Source organism: Crocuta crocuta, unplaced genomic scaffold (assembly GCF_008692635.1).
Source record: "Crocuta crocuta isolate KB4526 unplaced genomic scaffold, BGI_CrCroc_1.0 scaffold149, whole genome shotgun sequence".
NCBI classification, from domain to species: Eukaryota; Metazoa; Chordata; class Mammalia; order Carnivora; family Hyaenidae; genus Crocuta; species Crocuta crocuta.
Window position 1 is genome coordinate 6,240,139 of NW_027551561.1, and position 21,443 is coordinate 6,261,581.

At 50.6% G+C, this 21,443-nt stretch overlaps 1 protein-coding gene across 1 annotated transcript in view; it reads left to right on the forward strand.

Moving 5' to 3' along the window:
• The first annotated feature begins 12,500 nt into the window (after positions 1–12,500).
• RAB11FIP4 (RAB11 family interacting protein 4) overlaps positions 12,501–21,443 on the forward strand; it is a 69,481-nt gene continuing 60,538 nt past the window's right edge. Inside the window, exons 1-2 of the mRNA XM_077749737.1 lie at positions 12,501–12,579; positions 13,917–14,005. Of these exons, the coding sequence (XP_077605863.1) occupies positions 12,573–12,579; positions 13,917–14,005 (96 nt within the window). The 5' untranslated portion in view covers positions 12,501–12,572. The remainder of the gene's footprint in view (positions 12,580–13,916; positions 14,006–21,443) is intronic.

The following is a 21,443-nucleotide window of genomic DNA, read 5'->3' on the forward strand; positions in this document are numbered from 1 at the left end:
CTTTTCCCCATTGCATATCCTTGTCTCCTTTGTCATAGATTAATTGGCCATATAAACATGTGTTTATTTCCGGGCTCTCTCTTCCATTCCATTGACCCCTGGGTCTTTTGGGCCAATACCATACTTTTTTGAACCCTAGTTTTGTAGTATATCTTGAGATTAGGGATCGTGATACCTCCAGCTATGTTCTTCTTTCTCAAAATTGCTTGGGGTCTTTGGGGTCTTTTATGATGCCCTATAAATTGTAGTGTTATTCGTTCTAGTTCTGTGAAAAATGCTGTTGGTATTTGGATAAGGATTGCATTACATCTGGAGATTGCTTTGGGGACTATAGACATTTGACCAATGTTGCTTCTTCTAATCTGTGAGCATGGAATATCTTTCCATTTGTGTCATCTTCAAGATCTTTCTTTTTTTAAAGTTTATTTATTTGGGGAGAGACGGACACACCGCGAGCAGGGAAGGGGCGGGGGGAGGGAGATTCCCAAGTAGGCTCCACATATGGTCAGGGCAGAGCCTGATGCGGGGCTCAGACTCAAGAACCATGAGATCATGACCTGAGCCGAAATCAGGTCGGATGCTTAACCAACGGAACTACCCAGGTTCTTCAATATCTTTCCTCAGGGTTTTATAGTTTTCAGAATACAGGTCTTTCACCTCCTTGGTTAAGTTTTTTCCTAGGTATTTTATTCGTTCTGGTGCAATTGTAAATAGAATGGCTTCTTAATTTCTCTTCCTGCTACTTCATTATTAGTGTATAGAAATGCAACTGCTCTCTAGGTATTAAGTTTGTAGCCTCAACCTTACTGAGTTCATTTGTTAGTTCTAACACGTTGTGTGTGTGTGTATGTGTGTGTGTCTGTGTGTGTGTCTGTGTGTGTGTCTGTGTGTGTGTCTGTGTTTGTCTGTGTGTGTGTGTGTCTGTGTGTGTGTGTCTCTGTGTGTGTGTGTGTGTGTGTGTGTGTGTGGAGTCGTTAGGGTTTTTCATGTATAGTATCATGTCATATGCAAATAGTGACAGTTTAACTTCTTTACCAATACGGATGCCTTTGATTTCTTCACAGCCGGCTGCTGTGGGTAGGACCCCCAGTGCCATGTTGAATAAAAGTGGTGACAGTGGTCATCCTTGTCTTGTTCCTGGTCTTAGAGGAAGAGCTCTCACTTTTCACCATTTAGTGTCATGTTAGCTGTGGGTTTTTTCAGTATGTGCCCTTTATTATGTTGAAGTGTATTTCCTCTAAACTGTGGGGGTGATTTTTCTTTAGTCATCTTCAGACAACATCAGTGGGTTTTCAAATGTTGTCCCAGCCTCGGTGGCTAAACCCCACATGGTCGTGGCTGTGTTATATTATTCATAAATATGCACATGTACATATATGTGTATATATTTACTTACACATACTAATATTTTGTTGAGGATCATTGCGTCTATGGTTATGAGGGATATTGTTCAGAAGTGTTCTTCTCTTATCCAGGTATCCCCCATTATTCAAAAGTTCACATTATACCACTTCACTTTTACAAAAGACCTACATTAGGGGTGCCTGAGTGGCTCAGTCAGTTAAGCTCCCAACTCTTGATTTCGACTCAGGTCATGATCTCATGGTTTGTGAGTTCAAGCCCCCAGTCAGGCTCTGTGCTGACTGTGCAGAGCCTGCTTGGGATTCTCTCTCCCTCTCTCTGCCCCTCCCCTGCCCGTTCTCTCTCTCTCTCTCCCCCCCCATTCCCTCCCTCTCTCTCCAAATAAATAAATAAAATTTAAAAAGAAAGACCTACATTAGTACCCATTTTCACTAACTGAAACAGAGCGGATTTCCACTTATAAGAGAAAAGGCAAAAAGCAAAAATCACATTCAGTGTGTTTCTCAGTGAACTGTCACAGGCAGCAAGCATGCCCCACCAAGCTGCTAGAACTTTGAGCTGTGTATTTGAACACCCACGCTTTATCTTGATTTATTTCACGCATTCGTTAGCACGATGTGCCCTAAGGTATCAGAAAAGCCTAAGAGAGATTATAGTTTAGGTCTGGGAATGCTCAAAAAAAATCTCCGTATCAATTAAAGGGAATCTTGATAGCATTTTAGCTAATCATAGGAATGCTCTACTTTTGGATTGGGGGGGAGGGGACTTGTACTACTCTTGTTGCTTTAAGTATCAGGGTGAAGCTGGCCTCATTAAATGAGTTGAGAAGGGCTCCCTCCTCTTCTCTTTTCTGGAAGAGATTGTGTAGAATTTATGCATATCTTTCTTAAATGTCTGGTGAAATTATTTGGGCTTGAAGCTTTCCTTTTGTGGGGAAAGATTTAAACTATGATATTCATTTCTTTCATAGTTATCTCTTTCTTCTTATGTGACTTTTGATAGTTTGTGTCTTTCAAAGCATTGAGCCATTTCATCTAAGTTGTAGAAATTATGGGTACAGCAATGTTCATAGGAGTCCCTGAATGTTTTTATTTTTTTTATTTTTTTTAATGTTTTATTTATTTCTAGGAGAGAGAGAGAGAGAGAGAGAGACAGCATGAGCAGGGGAGGGTCAGAGAGAGAGGGAATCACAGACTGAAACAGGCTCCAGGCTCTGAGCTGGCAGTCAGCACAGAGCCTGACGCGGGGCTCGAACCCACGAACCGCGAGATCATGACCTAAGTGAAAGTCGGACGCTTAACCGACTAAGCCACCCAGGCGCCGCCCTGAACGTTTTTAAAAGAGAGCTTCTTTTTCTTTTCCTTTTTTAAAGTTTGTTTTTGTGTATTTTGAGAGATAGAAAGCAAAAAGGGGAGGGGCAGAGAGAGAGAGGGAGACAGAACCCCAAGCAGGCTGCGTGCCATGTCAGCGCAAGGCCCGATACGGGGCTCTAACTTGCGAATGGTGAGATCAAGACCTGAGCTGAAATCAAGAGATGAATGCTTAACCACTGAAATCAAGAGTCAGATGCTTAGGGGCACCTGGGTGGCTCAGTCGGTTAAGCATCCGGCTTCAGCTCAGGTCATGATCTCACGGTTTGTGGGTTCGAGCCCCACATCNGCTTAACCAACTGAGCCACCCAGGCATCCCCAAAAAAGACCTTCTTTTAAAGCAGTTCCAAGTTTACAGCAGCATGAGACCGAGGTACAAGATTTCTCATACACTCCCTGCCCCCACACATGTATAGCCTCTCCCATTATCAAGTTCGCTCACTAGAATGGTCCTTTTTTTTTTTTTTAACCAAAGATGAACCTACACTGATACATTGTAATCACCCAATGTCCATAGTTTACATTAGGCTTCACTCTTGGTGTTGTATATTCTACGGATTTGCACAAATACGTAATGACATATGTCCCTCATGGTAATATCACACGGAGTATTTCACTGCCCTAAAAGTCCGCCGTACATATTAAGCTTTTAAGTCTGCAAAGACTAGTGATATCTGCTTTCATTTCCGGTTTTTGTGATCTGTGTCTTCTCTCCCTTGTTTCATCAGTTCAGCTAGAGATACACCAATTTAATCTTTTGAAAGAACCAGATTTGGGTTTCATTGATTTTCTCTGCTGTTTTAATGTTCTCAGTTTTTTAATTTCTGCTCTTCATAATTTCTTTCCTTCTCCTTACTTTGGGCTCGAATTTCATGTTGTATTTTTATTTCGTTTGGGGTCAAACATTTTTAACTTCCTTTGAGACTTCCTCTTTGACTTGTGGATTGTTTAGAGGTGTCATTGAATTTCCAAGCATTTGTGAAGTTTTTAGATGTCTTTCTGTTGTTGATGTTTAGTTTAATTCCGTTATGGTCAGGCCATATACTTTGCATGATTTCAGTTCTTTTAAATCTGTTAAATTTTAAGGGATATAATCTATCCTAAGATATAATCTATCTCTGAATGTTCTGTGAGCACATGAAAGACAATGCGTTCTTTTAATACTGAGAATGAGTTCTATAAATGCCAATGTACAGGTGAAGCTACTTAGCAGTGCCGTCCAGGACTTCTATTGCTTTCCCAACTAGCTAGTTTCACTGGTCACTGGAATAAAACATTAAGGTCTTCAATGAAAATTATCAATTTGTCTATTTCTCCTTTCTGTTCTATTAGCTTTTGCTTCATGTGTTTGTAAGCTCTGTTGTTAGGTGCGTGCACATTTAGGATTGTTATGTCTCCTTAGTCAGTTGACTCTTTTCCTCTTTGGTCACTTTCCTTGTTCAGGTTAGATCATTTCTGTCACTCTATCTTCAAAGTCACTAGCCATTTTTTCTGTCCTCTCCATTCTGCTATTGATCCCACCCAGTGAATTTTTAATATTTCAGTTGCTGTATTTTTCCATTCTAAAATTCCCATTCAATTCTTTCCTTTTTTTTTTTTAAGTTTTAAAAAATTTATTTCTGAGAGAGAGACAGCATGAGAGGAGGGGAGGGTCAGAGAAAGAGGGAGACACAGAATCTGAAGTAGGCTCTAGGCTCTGAGCTGGCTGTCAGCACAGAGCCCAATGCAGGGCTCGAACCCATGAACCACGAGATCATGACCTGAGCCGAAGTCGGATGCTTAACCAACTGAGCCACCCAGGTGCCTCTCAGTTCTTTCTTATAGCTTCTACTTTTCTGCTGAGAATTTCTATTTTCCCATTTGTTTCAAGAGTGCTCACTTTTCCTTGATGGACCATGGTTAACTGAGTTAAAGTCTTTGTCTTCTAGGGGCACCTGGGTGGCTTAGTCGGTTAAGCATCCAACTCTTGATTTCAGCTCAGGTCATGATCTCACGGTTCGTTAGATGGAGTCCCAAGTCTGGCTCTGTGTTGACAGTGCAGAGCCTGCTTGGGATTCTCTCTGTCCCTTTGTCTCTGGCTCGCTCTCTCTCTCTCAAAAATACATAAATAAACTTAAAAAAAATAAAATCTTTGTCTTTTAGTTACAGTATCTGGGTCATCTTGGGGCTGGTGTTTATTGACTGTCTTTTCCCTTGTCCCTTACTGGGCTTTTCCTGTCTGTGTCCTGTTAAAATACTCCAAAGGATATCAGTCTGGGGGGTTTTGTTTGTTTTTTTTTAAATCAGGAAATCAAGGGGCACCTGGCTGGTTCGGTCAGAAAGACATGCAACTCTTGATCTTGGGGTCATGAGTTTGTGGCGGGTGTCAAGATTACTTAAAATAAGTGAACTTAAAAAAAATAAATAAATGACAAGTACGTAAACCAATCAGTCAGGAAATCAATCCAGTTAGGTTGAACTCTCAGATCCCAACCTGCCTTCCGAGCTATATATAGTTCCAATGTCAGTTCACTTTTCAAAGCCTTTGAAATACTACTTGGATCCACTTCAAGTGTGTACTCTCCTGGGGCCAGACTGTTCCCTGTCTCCACTGCAGTTCAGTTCTCAAAGCGTGTGGTATGCTTTTAGTTCCTTGTGCACAGGGCTCAGGAGTGGGTCCGGGACTTCCAACACCACTTTATGGGATCCTATTCTTGATCTCTTTCCTTTTTGTGATCGCACCCCTCCGCTCTCAATGCTCCCTTTTCCTGGTCCTGTGGTTAGAAGTCTGAGGCTTGGGGGCAGGGGTGGGGGCGCCTGGGTGGCTCAGTGGGTTAAGCGTCCAACTTCAGCTCAGGTCATGATATCACGGTCCCGCGGGTTTGGGCCCCGGGATCAGGCTCCCTGCTGTCAGCGAAGAGCCCACTTCCGATCCTCTGTCTCTCTCTGCTTCTGCCCCTCCCCCCCTCCTCAAAAAGAAATAAACATTAAAAAAAGAAGCAAGAAATGTGAGGCTTTGGCTTCCCTCGACAGTTCCATACCTCCCGTGACTGCTCTGCCTCCAGGGTGAAGTGGTAAGAGGAAAAAGAGAGAAATGAATCACGGGAATTTCTCTGCACACTTTGACCACAGGGACCCGTTTCCCTAGATTCTCATTCCACGGACAAAGATTTTTCTTCTCTCTGGGCTTTAGGCGCCTGCCTGGCTGCCGTTGCTGCTGCAACCCCAATTTTGAGAGGGGGTCTTGCCTTGGGGTAGGGCTGGGAGAGATTTAAAAAAAACAAACAAACAGCATTTCTTCACTCTCTCTGTCCCCAAAGGACCCCCTTCCCTGGCCTCTCATCAAACAGGGAGAATTTCTTAGGGAGTTCTTCCTCTTCACACCTGCTGTGTGATTCCGGGCCCGCATCTAGGCTGGAAAACACGCAAAGGAAAAATAAATCCGTAGCTTCCCGCCATATCCATCTTCAAGCTTTTTGTTTATTTGGTTTCTGTGGTGGTTTTTACTTCAAGTTTTCATTTCCCTCCTAATTTGCCTGCTGGTATTTGCTTTTCAGATTCTTCATAAAGTGGCTTTGTGTATTGTGTCCAAGGCTTCTGGTTATAATCCGTGGAAGTGATGGCGTGTAGTTTACTGGCTCATCTTAACTGAAACCAGAAGTCTTCCTGGGTTTTGTTTTTTTTTTTAATATTTTTTATTTATTTCTAGGAGAGAGAGAGAGACAGCGTGAGCAGGGGAGGGTCAGAGAGAGAGGGAGTCACAGACTGAAACAGGCTCCAGGCTCTGAGCTGGCAGTCAGCACAGAGCCCGACGCGGGGCTCGAACCCACGAACCGCGAGATCATGACCTGACCTAAGTGAAAGTCGGACGCTTAACCGACTAAGCCACCCAGGCGCCCCTTTCCTGGGTTTTTAATCTTGGCATTTAATTTTCCAAAGTGAAGTCTGTCTCCAGGCTGCGTCTGGGACTAGTTGGAGACATGTGCTTTAGCAACACAACGTTTAAAATGACACTTTTCCCTTTAAATATTCAAATTCTTGGGCCTGGATGGCGCAGTCAGTTAAGCAGCTTCCGATTTTAGCTCAGGTCAGGATCTCGCCGTTCGTGGGTTTGAGCCCTGCGTCGATCTCTGTGCTGACAGCTCAGAGCCTGGAGCCTGTCTTTGGATTATGTGTCTCCCACCCCCGCTCTCAAAAATAAACATTAAAAAAAATTTTTTTTTTAATTCAAATTCTTAAGTAAGTTTCCCTGTACCCATAACAGTTTTCCTAGATGGAAAGAGAACAGAATACAAGTTTTTTGATTCTCTATTCAGAGCAAGCCCCCAAACTTGTGATAATAATACTACTACTAATAGCAGTTTATATTAGTAGAAATAATAATAATTATTGGTAAAGAACATGAATTTTGGAGCTGAACTGCCTGTGTTCAGATCTCAACTCTGCCTCTTACTAGCTGTGTGGCTCAGCCTCTCTGAGCCTCAGTGTTCTCACCTGTGTAATGGGACTAATAACAGTATCTGCTTCTGAGCTGGTTGTGAGGATTCAAGAAATTCATATGAATAGAGTGCTCAGAACAGGTCTGACATAAAGGAAGAGTCACCAAGCATTTGCTTGATTGGTAATAGTCACTGCTAATACTTATTAGGTGCCTCACCTTCTCACTGCCGGCTTATTTCCCTTGTTCAGATGAGGCAGCAGAGGCCTCAGAGAGGCAAATGGCTTGCTTGCGCCCGTCTGGCGGGCAGATCTGGAAAATGAGAGAGGCGTGGGTGGCTGGGCACAGGCTCAGGAAGCATCTGGCTGGTGATCAATCAGACAGCGGCGGCAGTGAGGTTCTCAACAGCGTCTGGTCGGAGCTAGAGGAGATGTGACCCAGGGGAGTGAATGAATGGAAAATCAGCCCAGAGTGAAAGGCAACAGAAATAGAAAGGGAAGCCTGGTAATTGGGCGGCCCCCAAATGGAAAGATCAATATTCTACTACCAATGGGACAGCCAGTGTCGCTGGCAGCCAGCGCCTGGCCCAGCTGTGTGTGGTTCAAGGAGAGCAGCTGTCCCCGCGGGCCCCGCCAGGCCCAGGATGCCCTTCTCTTCCAGCCAGAAGCCCAGAGGCGGTGCAGGACAGCCCGGCCGTGGGCGCTGGGCTCGTCGCGTGGGGTGGGGGCAGCCCCTGTGGGTGGCTCTTTGCTGCACTTGCTGGGTGACCTTGAGCAAGTCCTCCCCCTGCCTCGGACCTGGCTTCCCTGCCTCTAAAATGAAGGGCTGGGTCAGCTGAATGCACCGGTAAAAGGGTATCTAGCGTCCAGGAGGGTTGAGACTTGGTGATGGAGGTGAGGGTCCCCAGCTACAGCAGGTGAGGGCTCTGATGCGCAGGGACCCGGAGCACCGCAGCAGCTGACGCTCTGGGGCCCGCGGGACCTGGGTTCAAGGCAGAGTTCCTGCCACGGCGACCATCTAAGGGTCTAACCTCTCCCATCAGTCTCCTCACTGTAGACCGGGAGGCTGTGATTGTAGCTGCGGCTAATGTTGCCCTGAGGATCAGAGATGAGAGTTAGCTGGGCCAGAGCTCAGCACCGCGCTCTAGCCGACGGCCAAGCCCTCCATGAGCCCAGCAGGAATTACTAATACCTCTCTACATAAGCCCCTGCTAGCGTCTATTTAGAAAGTCCTTGAGCCTGCAGTTACCATGTTTATTAATATATTTGGTGGTTTTTTTAAATAATAATGGTGCAGTGGTCGCGGGTGCTTTCTAAAGGGCTGTGCAGCTGTGCACGTGGTACTTCCACGCACACATTCTCCACGGCCCCCGCTCTTGGATGAGCCCTGTGGGGGCCTCCTAGGGCGTAGCTCAGTGACTTCGCAGGGGCCCTCGGGGCCTCATCTATCTGCCTGTCATCAGGCACCCCTGCCCGTCCACTCCAGGCCGGCTTCCCCTGGAGGCGGCGGGGGGCGGGGGTGACAGACAGTCTGGCCCCTCCAGTGTCTCCCAGCCCCAGGGGGGGACGGACATGCTTCATAGGTGGACCTGAGGCTGACGTTCTGCAGTCAGCAGAACTGACTCAACAGTCAGTGACGGCTCCGCCCTTGACTGCATCCGAGATAATTAAGGCATAGTCCCTGACCTTGGAGAGGACTGTGGGGGTGCGTGCTGGGAGGCTGGGGGGTACCGAGTGTCCCAGCCCGCCCCCAGTGGTCACAGAGTCCCCACGATGCCAGCGGGGAGAGGGGCAGGAGGAGAGGCAGTGGGATGCTGGCTGGGGCGGTGGGTGCACGTGGCAGCTGGCATGGCTGTTCTCAGAAGCCGCGTCCCTGCCTGGTCGCATCAGGCTGTTTTTGCAGTGACAGCTGGGAAGGCTGTGGCCGGGATGGGAGCTGGCACAAAGCCACCTTCTTCCTTCGCTGGAATTCCAAGGTCCCGGCAGGGACCGGGTTCACGGGGTCCCCGGCAGACCATGGATGGGCTCTGCCCACCCGTCACCCCCAGACTCACACCCGAGTGGAAGAAGCAGGGTCAGCTGCAATAGAGGTACAAGTGGAGGGCCACCAGGCCCAGGGAGGGAGGAGAGACGCTTGAGTGGAGTCTCTTCGCGCTCACTGCCCATCTTCCGAAGCCAGCCGGGCACGTCCCCATGATGCCAGGCCGCTGGCAGTGACCAGGCCTTCAGACTCCCGCTGCAGCGGCCACCACCGGAAACATGGCCTACGGGCATGCCGAAAACACGGTGCTCAATGGACAGAGGAATCTCCACAACATGGCTTGGGCTTTGGCCCAGGGTGTCCGCCATGACAGTGTCAACAAACAGATGGCAGGAGAGACCCCTTGCCTGCATGCTGAGGTCTGCGGTTCCCAGAGTGCTTCCGTATACACCACCCGCAGCCCAGCCCGAACGGGGTCTAAAGGAAGAGCTCATCTCTGCCCTGCCGTGCTTCAGACACCGATGGTGATGACCGGGAGGAGTGGGAAGGTGCCTGCCGAGCGTATGACGGTGTGTGGGCACGCAGGTGCGTGTCTGTGCGACCACGTGTGTGTGTGTGGCTGCCTTCGGCCCCCAGCCGAGTGCCCAGCACGTAGGAAGTGCCCAGCGTGCGAACGAAGGCTTGCATGTGTGCTAAGCGGGGGAGGGGCTGCCACTAAGTCCCAGGCTGATTTAGAAGAAAGCTTCCGGAAGAAATCTCAAGAAGCTGACTTTCAGTTGCTGGAACTATGGGTGGGGACGGGGGTGGGGGGAGAGGTTGGCACTAATTATTTAGAAAACACAGTTCTCACAGAATTGGCCATTGCCAAGGACTAGGGAAATCTACTCTGAGCTCGCAAGTTTGAAGTCACTCGCTCTGGGTGAAGACTAAATTAAGACATCTTTGCAGAGAACAGCTTGGTAACTGTTACCAAAAGTCTTCAAAATTTAGAGGATTCGTAGAGCCATTCATATTCAGTTGTTCAACAAATGTTTGTGAAGCTTCTAGTACATGCCAGTCACAGTGGGAGCTACCGTGTATACGATGGTGATCGAAACAGACCTGAGCCGAGCCCTTAGGGAATTTATTTCCTAGAGGGGAAGATACAAACTAATAAAATTATCACATAAAACATAATTACAAATTGCAGCAAGTGGTTTGAAGGAAAAGTAGAAGGCGCTACAAGACAGGGTAATAGCAGATGGACCCTAGTAGATGGGAATGATCAGGACAAGCTTGTCTCCCAGAGCAACATTTGGTTGTACATAAAGGTACAACAGGGACCTGAAGGATGAATCAAATCAGGTGACGAATGAGGGGTGGACAAGCATTTGAGATGGCGTACGGCATGTGCAAAGGCCCTGAGGCAGAAAAGAGTTTGGTTTGCTTGAGGAGCTGACTGAAAGCCAGTGTGGCTGGAATGCAGTGAGGGACAGAAGGAGTGGAAGGAGATGGGGCTGGAGGGGCCAGATCATATGGGGCCTCGTAGACCACGTTACAGAGTTTTGATTTCATCCTACAGGCAGTGGACAATCACTGGAAGGTTTTAAGCAGGGGTGGAGGTGACAGAATCCAGTTGGAGTGGAGAATGGGCTGGAGAGGCTAAACCAGGAGAGGGTAGATGAATCAGGAGACCTTGGTGGCCAGGAAGGGGGATGATGACGGCTGAGGCCCGTGGGATCCCATGGGTGATGTGGAAAAAAGAAAGTGGCTTTAGGGTTCAGCATTTGGGTGTGGATTGGATGTGGGTGAGAGAGAGCAGTCCCAGTAATGCTGAAGAACCACACACTGGGCAGGGAGGGGGGAGAGTGATGCGACCAGGGAGTGGGGTGTTCGAGTGAGTGACACTGGAGGAGGGGCAAGTCCTCGGGGTGGCTGGGGTGGCCTCGCCGGCTGAGATGGGAAGGGGGAGAAAGCAACGAGAAGTCAAGGATCTGAGAGGCCAGAGGCTGGACCGGTCATCCACACCACTGTAGAAACCCCCAGAGAGGAATTGTAACGACGAAAAGCAGGAAATAACGAAAATGCCCAACGATTAGGGGCGGTTAAGTAAATTAGGGTGTATTCACCGGGCAGCACATCTTATAACCGCTAAAAACCCGGGTGGTACCCGGGGGAGCGCCAAAGGGTTTCTGATTCAGCTGTTAAGCAGGAGAGAACCTTCCAAATGTCAGGAATGGCTGAATCCTTTGGGCTAAAAACAAAACAAACAAACAAACAAAAAACTTGATTAACAGACTGTATTTTTTAAACATTTTTTATTGAGGCATAAAGTACAAACAGAACAGAAAAGTGCAGGGGCGCCCGGGTGGCTTAGTCAGTTGAGCGTCCGACTTTGGCTCAGGTCATGATCTCACGGTTCGTGGGTTCGAGCCCCGCGTCGGGCTCTGTGCTGACTGCCAGCTCAGAGCCTGGAGCCTGTTTCAGTCTGTGACTCCCTCTCTCTCTGACCCTCCCCTGCTCACGCTGTCTCTCTCTCTCCTAGAAATAAAACATTAAAAAAAAAAAATTAAAAAAAAAAAAAGAACAGAAAAGTGCTGGACTTTCACTGTATGGCCGGCGTCAAGATCAATAAATAGAAACACTCTCGGTATCTTCCCCCTCCTACCAAGTTCTGCCAGTGTAGCCACTGTCTTGACCATAATTGCTTTTGCCTTAAATCTTATTTGATTTGTAATTTTAAAACGTTTAAAGAATGTATACAGACGTGACATAATTATTTCCTCCTTGCGGACAGAAGGGAATTTGGCCATGGGCCTCTCAGAACTCCAGGAAAAAAAAAAGTGGCTCAAACTATGTGTTTTATTTTTTTTAAGAGTGGGAGAGGGACAGAGAGAGCGAGAGAATCCCAAGCCAAGCAGGCTCTGTACCATCAGCACGGAGCCCAACTCAGGGCTCGAACTCACGAACCGTGATATCGTGACCTGAGCCGAAGTCAGGCACTTACCCGACGGAGCCACCCACGTGCCTCCAAACTATGTGTTTTCAAGTGGGGGGAGTGGGAAACAGCCGGGTTTGATTCATTCTCTTTTCTGGGGTTTCTGCAGTGAGCTTGTATGATTTTTGTAGGAAAGAAACCATTAAGTTAAAAAAAAAAAATCAGCGCATTGGCTCTCCATGGCCAGGTCTTTACTGGAAGCCTTCCCCGTACTGCCTGCGGCCCCGCCGCTGTCTGGGGCTTGGCGCTGACTCCAGGGTGAGGGGTGGAGGCCCCTTGGCTCAGGTGACAAGCCCTCCCTCTATTCCAGCCTCCCCCCAGCTCCGTGAACCCCCCCCAGGGGCATCTCTGGGGACCTCACACCTGTCCCTCCTTCTTCCCACAGGTGGAAAAACTTGTCAAATACTTGGATCCCAACGACCTCGGGAGAATCAACTTCAAGGACTTTTGCCGAGGGGTGTTCGCCATGAAAGGTGAGACCTTTGGGCCCTGGGGGTCTCTCAGGACCCCGTCCAGCTGCAGAAAGCTGGCCTGACTCGGGAGTCAGTGGGGATTCCTCCCAGGGGGGCTGAGGAGAAGGATCCGGGCTCAGCCGTGCGCGGGGCGTGGATCCCAGCCACGCAGGGCGTGGGGTCCCCGCGCCCACGGGACAGTGGTTTCCTCCCTGCCTGCCGCCTGTCCTGTAGGGAAAGGCTCCCGATTGCTCTCCTTTCTCCTCCTTGCGTCCCCCTGCGGGTCACCTCCCCCCGGGATGACTGAGCTCCCAAGCCGTGTCCCAGGACCCAGGACTCGCAGTTTTAAAACTAGGTCAGCCGTGGGCAGACCCCGGGCGGAGTGGACGCCCATCCTCCTCCTTCGGACTCCTTAGTCTCTTCCTCTCCCCCCCCACCCCGCCCCGGCCTTGAAGGAGCAAACTGCAACCCCTCTCTTTTCCTCAGTTCAAAGGCGGTTGGGAGGCACCCCCAGGAATCCGGGGCCTCTCTTACCTCTAAACTGCTAGTCTGGAGAAAGTGGCTCCGGTCAGCGGGCGGGCGGACTTGCTCAGGCCTCCCTCTGGCTGTGAAGAGAACACAGGCCCGAGAACTTTCCCACTGTCTGTCCGTCTGCGAAGGAAGCCACATTTTCCCGTCAGGACGACCCGTTGTCTGTGGGGCACCCAGGGCGCTGGGGCGTGGGAAGGAAGCAGGAATCGCTTCCCTGGAAGTGAGGGGGGCAGGAAGGGAGCTGAGAGGCCGGGAGGGGCTGCGCCCTGCCCCCACAAAGCCTTGCGCGTAGAGGGGACCGCAGGGCCACCGCCGACCGCGCCTGTCAGGTGCCCACGCCGGGCGCTTTGCGGGCTTGCCCTGCTTCACCTGGAGAGATGGGGGGACTTGCTCAGGAACTGCGGAGGGAGGCCGTGTGCGTGACGGGGTCCGCAGGAGGTGGGGCCATCCCGAGGGGACCCTGTCCCAGGCGGCCCGGAGTGTGCAGGCCTGTTGAGGGCCTCGGCCGCAGGGGAACGTGTGCATTCAGAGTCCCTGCGAACCGGTCAGAGAGTACTGGCTTGTATCCCTTCCTCCAGAGAGGCCTCCTTGATTCTCTTTGCCCCTGGCTCCTTCTCTTCTGTGTGTCCTCTGTTGGGGTCCATGTGCCTCAGTGACACCCGCACAGCCCCGGACCGGCCTCTCCGTGGCCTCGTGCGCAGTGTCCGCCTTTGAAGGATCAGCGGGGCTCTTGGAGACTTGGGCCACCTGCCGTCCCACCCCAGGCCCGGGGGTCAGAAGCCACGTGCTGAGGCTCCGACCTGCACTGTCTGTCTGTCCGTCCGCAGGCTGTGAGGAGCTGCTGAAGGATGTGCTGTCCGTGGAGAGCGCGGGGGCGCCGCCCTGCACGCCGGAGATCCCCGACTGCGTGGACCAGGTAAGGAGGGGGAGGCCCGAGGCCCTGCCTCACCCTCTCTTGCTTCTGCTCGACCGTTTTGGTGTCTGGGAGGCCCCAGGGCCTCCCCTTTTGAGGCCCTTTAGGTTTCAAAGTCAAGAAATCTTTTTGGCTGTGAGCAGCCCCCTCGGGAGGCCCCGGCAGAGAGCGTAGGGGCTGGGGGTCCTCACAGAGCACCTTGACTCCCCCTTTCTGGTTCCAAGGAGACACCGAGTCCCACGCAGGGAAAGTGACAGCCTTGAGGTCAACAACAGGCAGGACTGCGATTCTCTTCTCTTCTCCTCTGCCCTGACCCGCCGGGCCAACCGGCCCCCATGTGGTGCGTCCCAGACACCAAGCTGCACTGGGTCCTCAGTCCGCCGATTCTCCGGCGCCAACCAGGGGTCTAGCGGTTCAGTTCCGTTCCAGGGTTAGTGTAGACCCCAGGGTCAAGGCCGCAAACCCTAGGGTCAAGGCCGCAGCCCCACGAGCCTGCCTCACTGAGGGCAGCTGCAGACGGGGCACACAAATGTGGGGGTTCCCACAGCCCCCCTCAGGTTCAGTAATTCACTGGAACAACTCTCAGGACTCGGGGATCCACGGTATTGGCAACTACCAGTTCATTACCAAAGACATGACTCAGGAAGCGCCTAATGGGACAGAGGCAAAGGGGAAAGGGGAGGGGGCAGTGCGGAGACTGCTTGTCCTCTCCAGGAGCACGTGGAGGTGCTCCCCCACCGGAAGCACCCCCCCAGCTTCCATAACCTGATATGCAGCCTGGAGTGGGGGGTGGGCGAGCCTATGTTCCCACCAGGCACACTCCTTCTGCTGGCCACGCCCCTTCTCAGGCTCTCTAGGGCCCTCCCTGGGTCACCTCAGCAGGCACGCAGGGAAGGGGCTCCCCACGCGTGACTAAGGGCACTCCCATCCCTCAGGAAGTCCCTCAGTGCCCGCAGGGGGCAAACACCGCTCTGTTTTCCTTTATCCCTGCCCAGTGGTTTGTTCATTGTAAAGCTTTGGAACTCTGTTACAAGCACCTGTGGCTCCGCCCTACGGACAGACAGACAGACAGACGCAGTCTGAGATGTATATATTGAGTCACCAAGGGTCCTTCTGGCTGAGACAGCCCAGAGCTGGAGAAGGAATCTTGCTTTGTCACCCAGGCCAGCTCCAAAACCTTTCCTCCGCCTCCGACATGAGGGGTGCCTCATGTGAACCCCCCCACCCCCAAATAGAGGTATTTTCTGCAGCTGAAGGAGGTCCAGGACCCCAGAGGTCGCTTGGGCCGGGTGGCGGGGTCAGGGTTGGGACCGGATGAGCGGGTGCAGGCAGACGGCTGTATCGCTGAGGGCGGCCGGCAAAATGGCATTGGAGAAGCTGACGCTCAAAGACAACAGAGGCCAGAGCCAAGCATCGGGTACGGGGCCGGGGCCTCGACCACGGAAGCCAGGCGGCTGGCCTCCGGGGTGCTGGGCCCCAAATCAGGGCTCCCAGGGAGGAGTGAAGAGAGCGGGGCCCCAGACCTGCCTTGACAGGCCCGGTGGGGGTGGGGTGCCTATGTATTTGAGCCCAGCTGATGGTACGTGGGCCAGGACCAGGGCAGAGGACTTCCCACGCGGACAAGCACTGAGTGTCCCCAGGGTTTTGGAGTGGGCCCCTCTTGGATTGCTGAGCAGGAAGCAAGGTGAGGAGGAAGGCTGTGGGGTCGCTCAGCACGGGGTCCGTACCCACCTTGGGCCACTGACTGGATATGCAAACCGGACAAGCTTCTCTCAATCCCTCTGAGCCTCAGTTTCCTCAGCTGTAAAACAGGGCTGGGCATGCCGGTCTAGAGGACCTGAGGAAATACTCATTTTCTTTTTTAATTTATTTTTGAGGGGGAGAGAAACAGAGTGTGGGTAGGGGAGGGTCACAGAGAGAGGGAGGCAAAGAATCCGAAGCAGGCTCCAGGCTCTGAGCTGTCAGCACACAGCCCGACGCGGGGCTCGAACTCGTAAACTGTGAGATTGTGACCTGAGCCGAGATCGGATGCTTCACCGACTGAGCCAGCCAGGCGCCCCAGAAATACCAATTTTCTTATTAGCGAATACATGGGAGCGCCCTTCGTCCCCGCGCCGCGTCGTGGAGGTCAGCGTGAGAACACGGTGTTCAGCTCTGCCCTTGGATACCGCTGTGTCAGTAGTCCGGCAAAATGGAGGAGCTGGAGGGCCGGGGGGAGCCGTGGCCAGGCCCCCACCTGTGTGGCCCGGCAGGCTCTGTTCCCGCAGCCACGGCCCCCACGCGTGGCCGTCCACGCTTCCAGAAGAAAAGGTGAAACAGACACAGAATCCATGGGCCCTAGAAGGGTGCTCTGCTTTTAAAGAAACTAAAAGGAGGTTTCTCTTTTCCAGAACAAAAGGAGGTTGGGGGACAGGGGGAAGAACGAGCCGGTCGAGCCTCAGCAGCCCCGGTCCCCCTCTTTTTCTCGCTCAGGACGGTGCCTGCGTTTGTGTTTTCATGTCCCTTTGTTTAAGCCCCTGAGCGGAGGGGGGGGCAATCTCTTCGTGCCTTGCACGTGGTGGGCCTCTTTCAGGCCGCTCGGTGTGGCTGCCCCTGGGAGGTGGGGACGGAACCCTGGGCACACCGCGCAGCCTTGCTCCGGAGCGCCCAGTAGGGCCGCTTGGTTGACCCGNNNAAAGGCCAGCCTGCTGGGCCTGGGGGCTCCTGCAGGGCCGGGCTGTGAGAGCCTGGAGGGCCCTCGTCCCTGAGATGTGAATGGATCCACTTCCAGCCTGAGCCTCCTGTAACGTGGGGCCCTGGACTCCCTTCCGCGAAAGGCCCACAGCTCCCCAAGTCTGTGAGGGGCGGCGGGGACACAGGGCGCCAGCCTGGGCAGGTCTAACCCCGCGCTGAGCCCTCAGCACCCTGTCGTGTCCCAGCTGTCCCCTAGGGGTCAGCTTGAGACTGACAACAGCCTCGACACTCAGGCTTCCAAAGTGCTGCTGGAGACGAACGTGCAAGGGTGGTTTGGGGACCTCGTAGGGAGGACACGCTGATGGACGGCCTGGGGTGCGGACGTCCGACGTCACCCCTTGATGGGACATAGTTAAATGGTGAGCCTGCAGCCGCCGCGGCTCGCAGCCTGCCGCCCAGACCTGCGGGCCATGCCTCCCGTGCGCCTCACCTGTGCTGCATCTGTTCTTGAACTTCCTGGATGTCACCCTGCCCCTGTCCTCAGAGCCTGCGACACAGGGGCACCCAGAAGCGTTGCGGAGGCCTTGGTAAACCCAGCTGTTGAGCGCGTTTCCCCGCGCAGGGGGATGTGGATTTGGTCGGAGGGGACACGGGGTAGCCCTGGTGTCCGCGGATGGGTGGCCCTGGGCTGCGGTCTTGGGAATCCCTCCCGAGGCCGGCCTGCTCGGCGGGCGGGCCCTTGTCCTCCTTTCGTTATAGCCCTCGCTCTATACAGCGCAGGGGTCCCCGTGGGGAGAGGGCACGAGTACGTGGGGAGCCCACCTTGGCCGAGAGGCAAGGGGGCGGCGCTACGCAGGGCGACCCGCCAACGCTGGGAGATCCGGGGCCCTTGGTCATTCTCCCTCGTCGGCCAATTAATAGGGAACCCGATAAAATGAATAAGGCGTCAAGCCTCCTGTGTCTCCTACGAACCCCCCCACCCAGCCGCCCTCGGCCCCCGGATCCCCACTCACCCCCTCGTCCTTCTCCCCTGCTGCCCACAGCTCTCCTCGCCGCCCCCCCGCAGCCCTTCTAGACCTGTACCCCAGTGCCCCGGGGCCTGCTAAGGACCTGCTCTCTCACTCTCTCCCGGGACCCTCATCACCAACGGATGAAATCAGCTCCCACCTCCTTCTCCAGCCTCGCCACCCCGAAATCAGTGACTCACATCTCTTCCTCATTGTATGAAAAGGACCGAGTTCTCTCTTGCGTCCCAGACTTTGTACAAGTTTTGTCTTTCTCCAGGGAAGTCCCCCCTCCGCCCCGTCCCTGGGCTAACTTCTGCTCAGCAGTAAGACTTAACACCTCCTCCAGGAAGCCTCCCCTGGTTCCCTCTGCTTCTGCCTGGAGGAGGACCTGCTCTGAACTTCCTTGAGGCCCTGGGCTTCATCTTCAGCCTCCAGGATGGCTTCAAGTCCCCTCTGCAGTGACACCTTTTACACCGCGTGGTGGCAGGGCTCCAGAGTATTTCTCTAAGTATTTCTAGGATTAGAAATCTAAATATGGAATTGCTATATCAAAGGGTGTGCAGACTTTTTATTTTTTTTATTTTTTGGCTAAATGGCAATTTCTCCCTTTCTCTCTCTTTCTCTCTCTCTCTTTAGATAGGCTCCACCCTCAACGCAGGGCTCAAACTAACCTCCCCAAGATCAAGAATCCCTTTGTTCCACAGACTAAGCCAGCCAGGCACTGACCTTTATTTATTTATTTTAAGAAATGCATCCAAATTTTTCTTCTAAAAGGCAGTATCGATGTATCATCTGACAGTATGTGGGAGCGCCCGTTTCCTCACCCCTTTGTCAACCCTGGAAAGTCTCCACCTACTTGCCGGTCTCCCCTCCACGCCGCCCCTCCCTTCTCTGCTCACCAGCCCCCTGGAGGGAGATTCGCCCTGGCTTTCTTTGCATTGCCATTTACCAGCGAGGTAGACCATATGTCTTGTTAGCTAGCTTTTTGGATTTCTTTGGGGAGTTACCTGTTCATGGTTATTGCTCATTTTCCTTTGGGTTGATTGTCTTTCCCTTATTGATTTATAAGACATCTATATATATTCTGTCCATCCTTATGCATTTTGCTTGTATTTTAATCTTGGGAATTTTAAGATTCTTATGTGATCATTACCAGTCTTTTCATGCCATTAACATTTTATGCTTTCTTTATCTCAAGGCTATAAACGTATCCCCCTATGTATTTTTCCAATACTTTGAGACAAAACACGTTTATGCTTGGCTCTTTGATCCACCTGCAGCCTATTTTTGGTTTTGATAAGGCAATATTCATCAGCATCATTATTCTCAAAGTTGCCAGCGGCTTAAGCTCCTACTATCAGATAATCTCCCTTCCCCCACTCATTTGTAATTTCACCCCTTTCTCATATGCTAAGTTTCCTAATAAACACAGATTTCTTTCTGGACTCTGGTCTGTTACGTTGATCTATTTGTCTATTTCCAAGCCAAAACCAGTTCAGCTACTCTTGCTTTATCGGTTGATATCTGATAGAGGCAGCCTCCTTCATCCTTCTTTATTTAAAACCTTTTTTTTTTGTTGTTTAATTCTTACATATTTTCTCATTGAGAATACTCCTTTTTGTCAAAACCTGTTAAAAATCCTGCTGGAGATTTGTTTCAAATGTACACATCACTTGAAGGGAATTGGCTCCTGTACAATATTGAATTCCCTCATCCAGGAACATAATATGTATCTCTTCATATATTCTGGCTTTCATTACGCCAGAACTTCAGAATAGCTTTATCTGTCAAATCGATTTCTGCGTGTTTCTTCATAGGGTGACTATATTTTAGAGTCCCTATTGCTGTTAGGTGTAGAATCCTTTGGCTGTGATATTTCCTAATTGACTATGGCTGTTGCATAGGAAAGCTTTTGATTTGGGGTATTGATATCGTCAATGACAACCATACTAAACCCCCTTTTAGTACTGGTAGCTCACTTATATGCTATGTTCTAACCTTAACTCTATATACTCGTGTAGCTGTATGACTTTTCTGCATACATTTATTTTTTTTTAATTTTTTTAAATGTTTATTTTTGAGAGAGAGAGAGAGAGAGAGAGAGAGAGGAGTGTGTGAGCCCGAGTAGGGGAGGGACGGAGAGAATGGGAGACACAGAATTCGTAGCGAGCACCAGGCTCCGAGCTGTCAGCGCAGAGCCCAACACGGGGCTCGAACCCACAAACTGTGAGATCATGACCTGAGCCAAAGTTGGATGCTTAACCGACTGAGCCACCGAGACACCCCGACTCTGTGTAAATTTAGATAGCTACATATTATTTCATCACAAGAAGACAACCACATTTTTTTACCAGTTCCTCATTGTTGCCATATATATACGTATATATTAACGGAATTTGGGGGATTAACAAAAGCAGTGTAACCATCATTCTTTTAGCTAAGTGGTTCCCCACAGCAGCAATCATTGCTTTAGAGTAAGTCTGAGGTTGGCATACTACCGTTCCTATGGGCCAGATCTAGCAGCCTGTTTTTATAAATAAAGTTTTATTGGAACACATTCATCCCTGTTTGCTCACCTCTTGCCTGTCGCTTTCACATTACAATGGCAGAGTTGAGTGGGTGCCACCAAACCTACAATATTTACTATCTACCCTTTCCAGAAGAAGTTTGCCAACCTTTCAGATGCATTCTAAGTGGAAACTATTTTATCAAAAGGAGGCATATCTTAAGATTTCCTATACAACTGCCACATTCCTTTCCAGAAGAGCTGTCTCATTTACTGTCCCATCAGGATTGTGGCAAGGCCCAACTACCCTTTTGCTACAGGGTGTTAAGTGATTTCCCAAAACTTTCTAATTTGAGAGGCTGAAAAAATTAAGAGTGCTCTTTTGAATTAAACTATGGTTGAACTTGGGGCGCCTGGCAGGCTCACTCGGTAGAACATGCGACTCTTGATCTCAGGATCTTAAGCTACACATTGAGCATAGTGATTGCTTAAAAAATAAATACAATACAATACAATAAAAACGATTGAACTTCTTTACATTTATTGGTCATTAGGAGTTCTTTGCTCATTAACTGCCTGCCCACATTCTTCACCCTAGTTTCTTTGGGTGTATTAATTTTCACTGATTTATAAAAACTAGAAATATTAATTTTTTTCTTGGAAAAAATTTTTTAGGTTTATTTACTTATTTTGAGAGAGACAGAGATAGCACAAGCCGGGGAGGGGCAGAGAGAGAGGGAGCAAGAAACCCAAGCAGACTCCGTGCTTTCAGCTTAGAGCCCAATGTGGGGCTCGAACTCACGAAATGTGAGATCATGAGCTGAGCTGAAACCCAGAGCCGGGCACTCAACCGACTGAGCCACCCAGGCGCCCCAGTAATATTAAATTTTTGGACATACACTACAAATATTTTTTCAGCTTGTCATTTGTTTTTAACTTTGCTGATGACAGCGAGTTTATAATTCTTTTACAGCCAATTCATCAGTCTCTTCCGTTACGGCTTTGGCTTTGGGCGTGATGCTTAGAAAGACTTCCCTGCCCAAGACCGTGGAACTCGTCTATCTTGTCTTTATTTTATGTATTCAGTTTTTATGTTTAAAGCTTTGGTTCGTGGAATTGATTTCGATGTCTAGAGTGAGGTAGGGAAGCAGCTTTCCTTTCTTCTCCTCTGCCCCTCACCCTCCCTCCTCCCCACCTCACTCCACTCCTCCTCCCCCCTGGGGAACCAGAAGCTCTTTCAAGGTTATACAGCAGC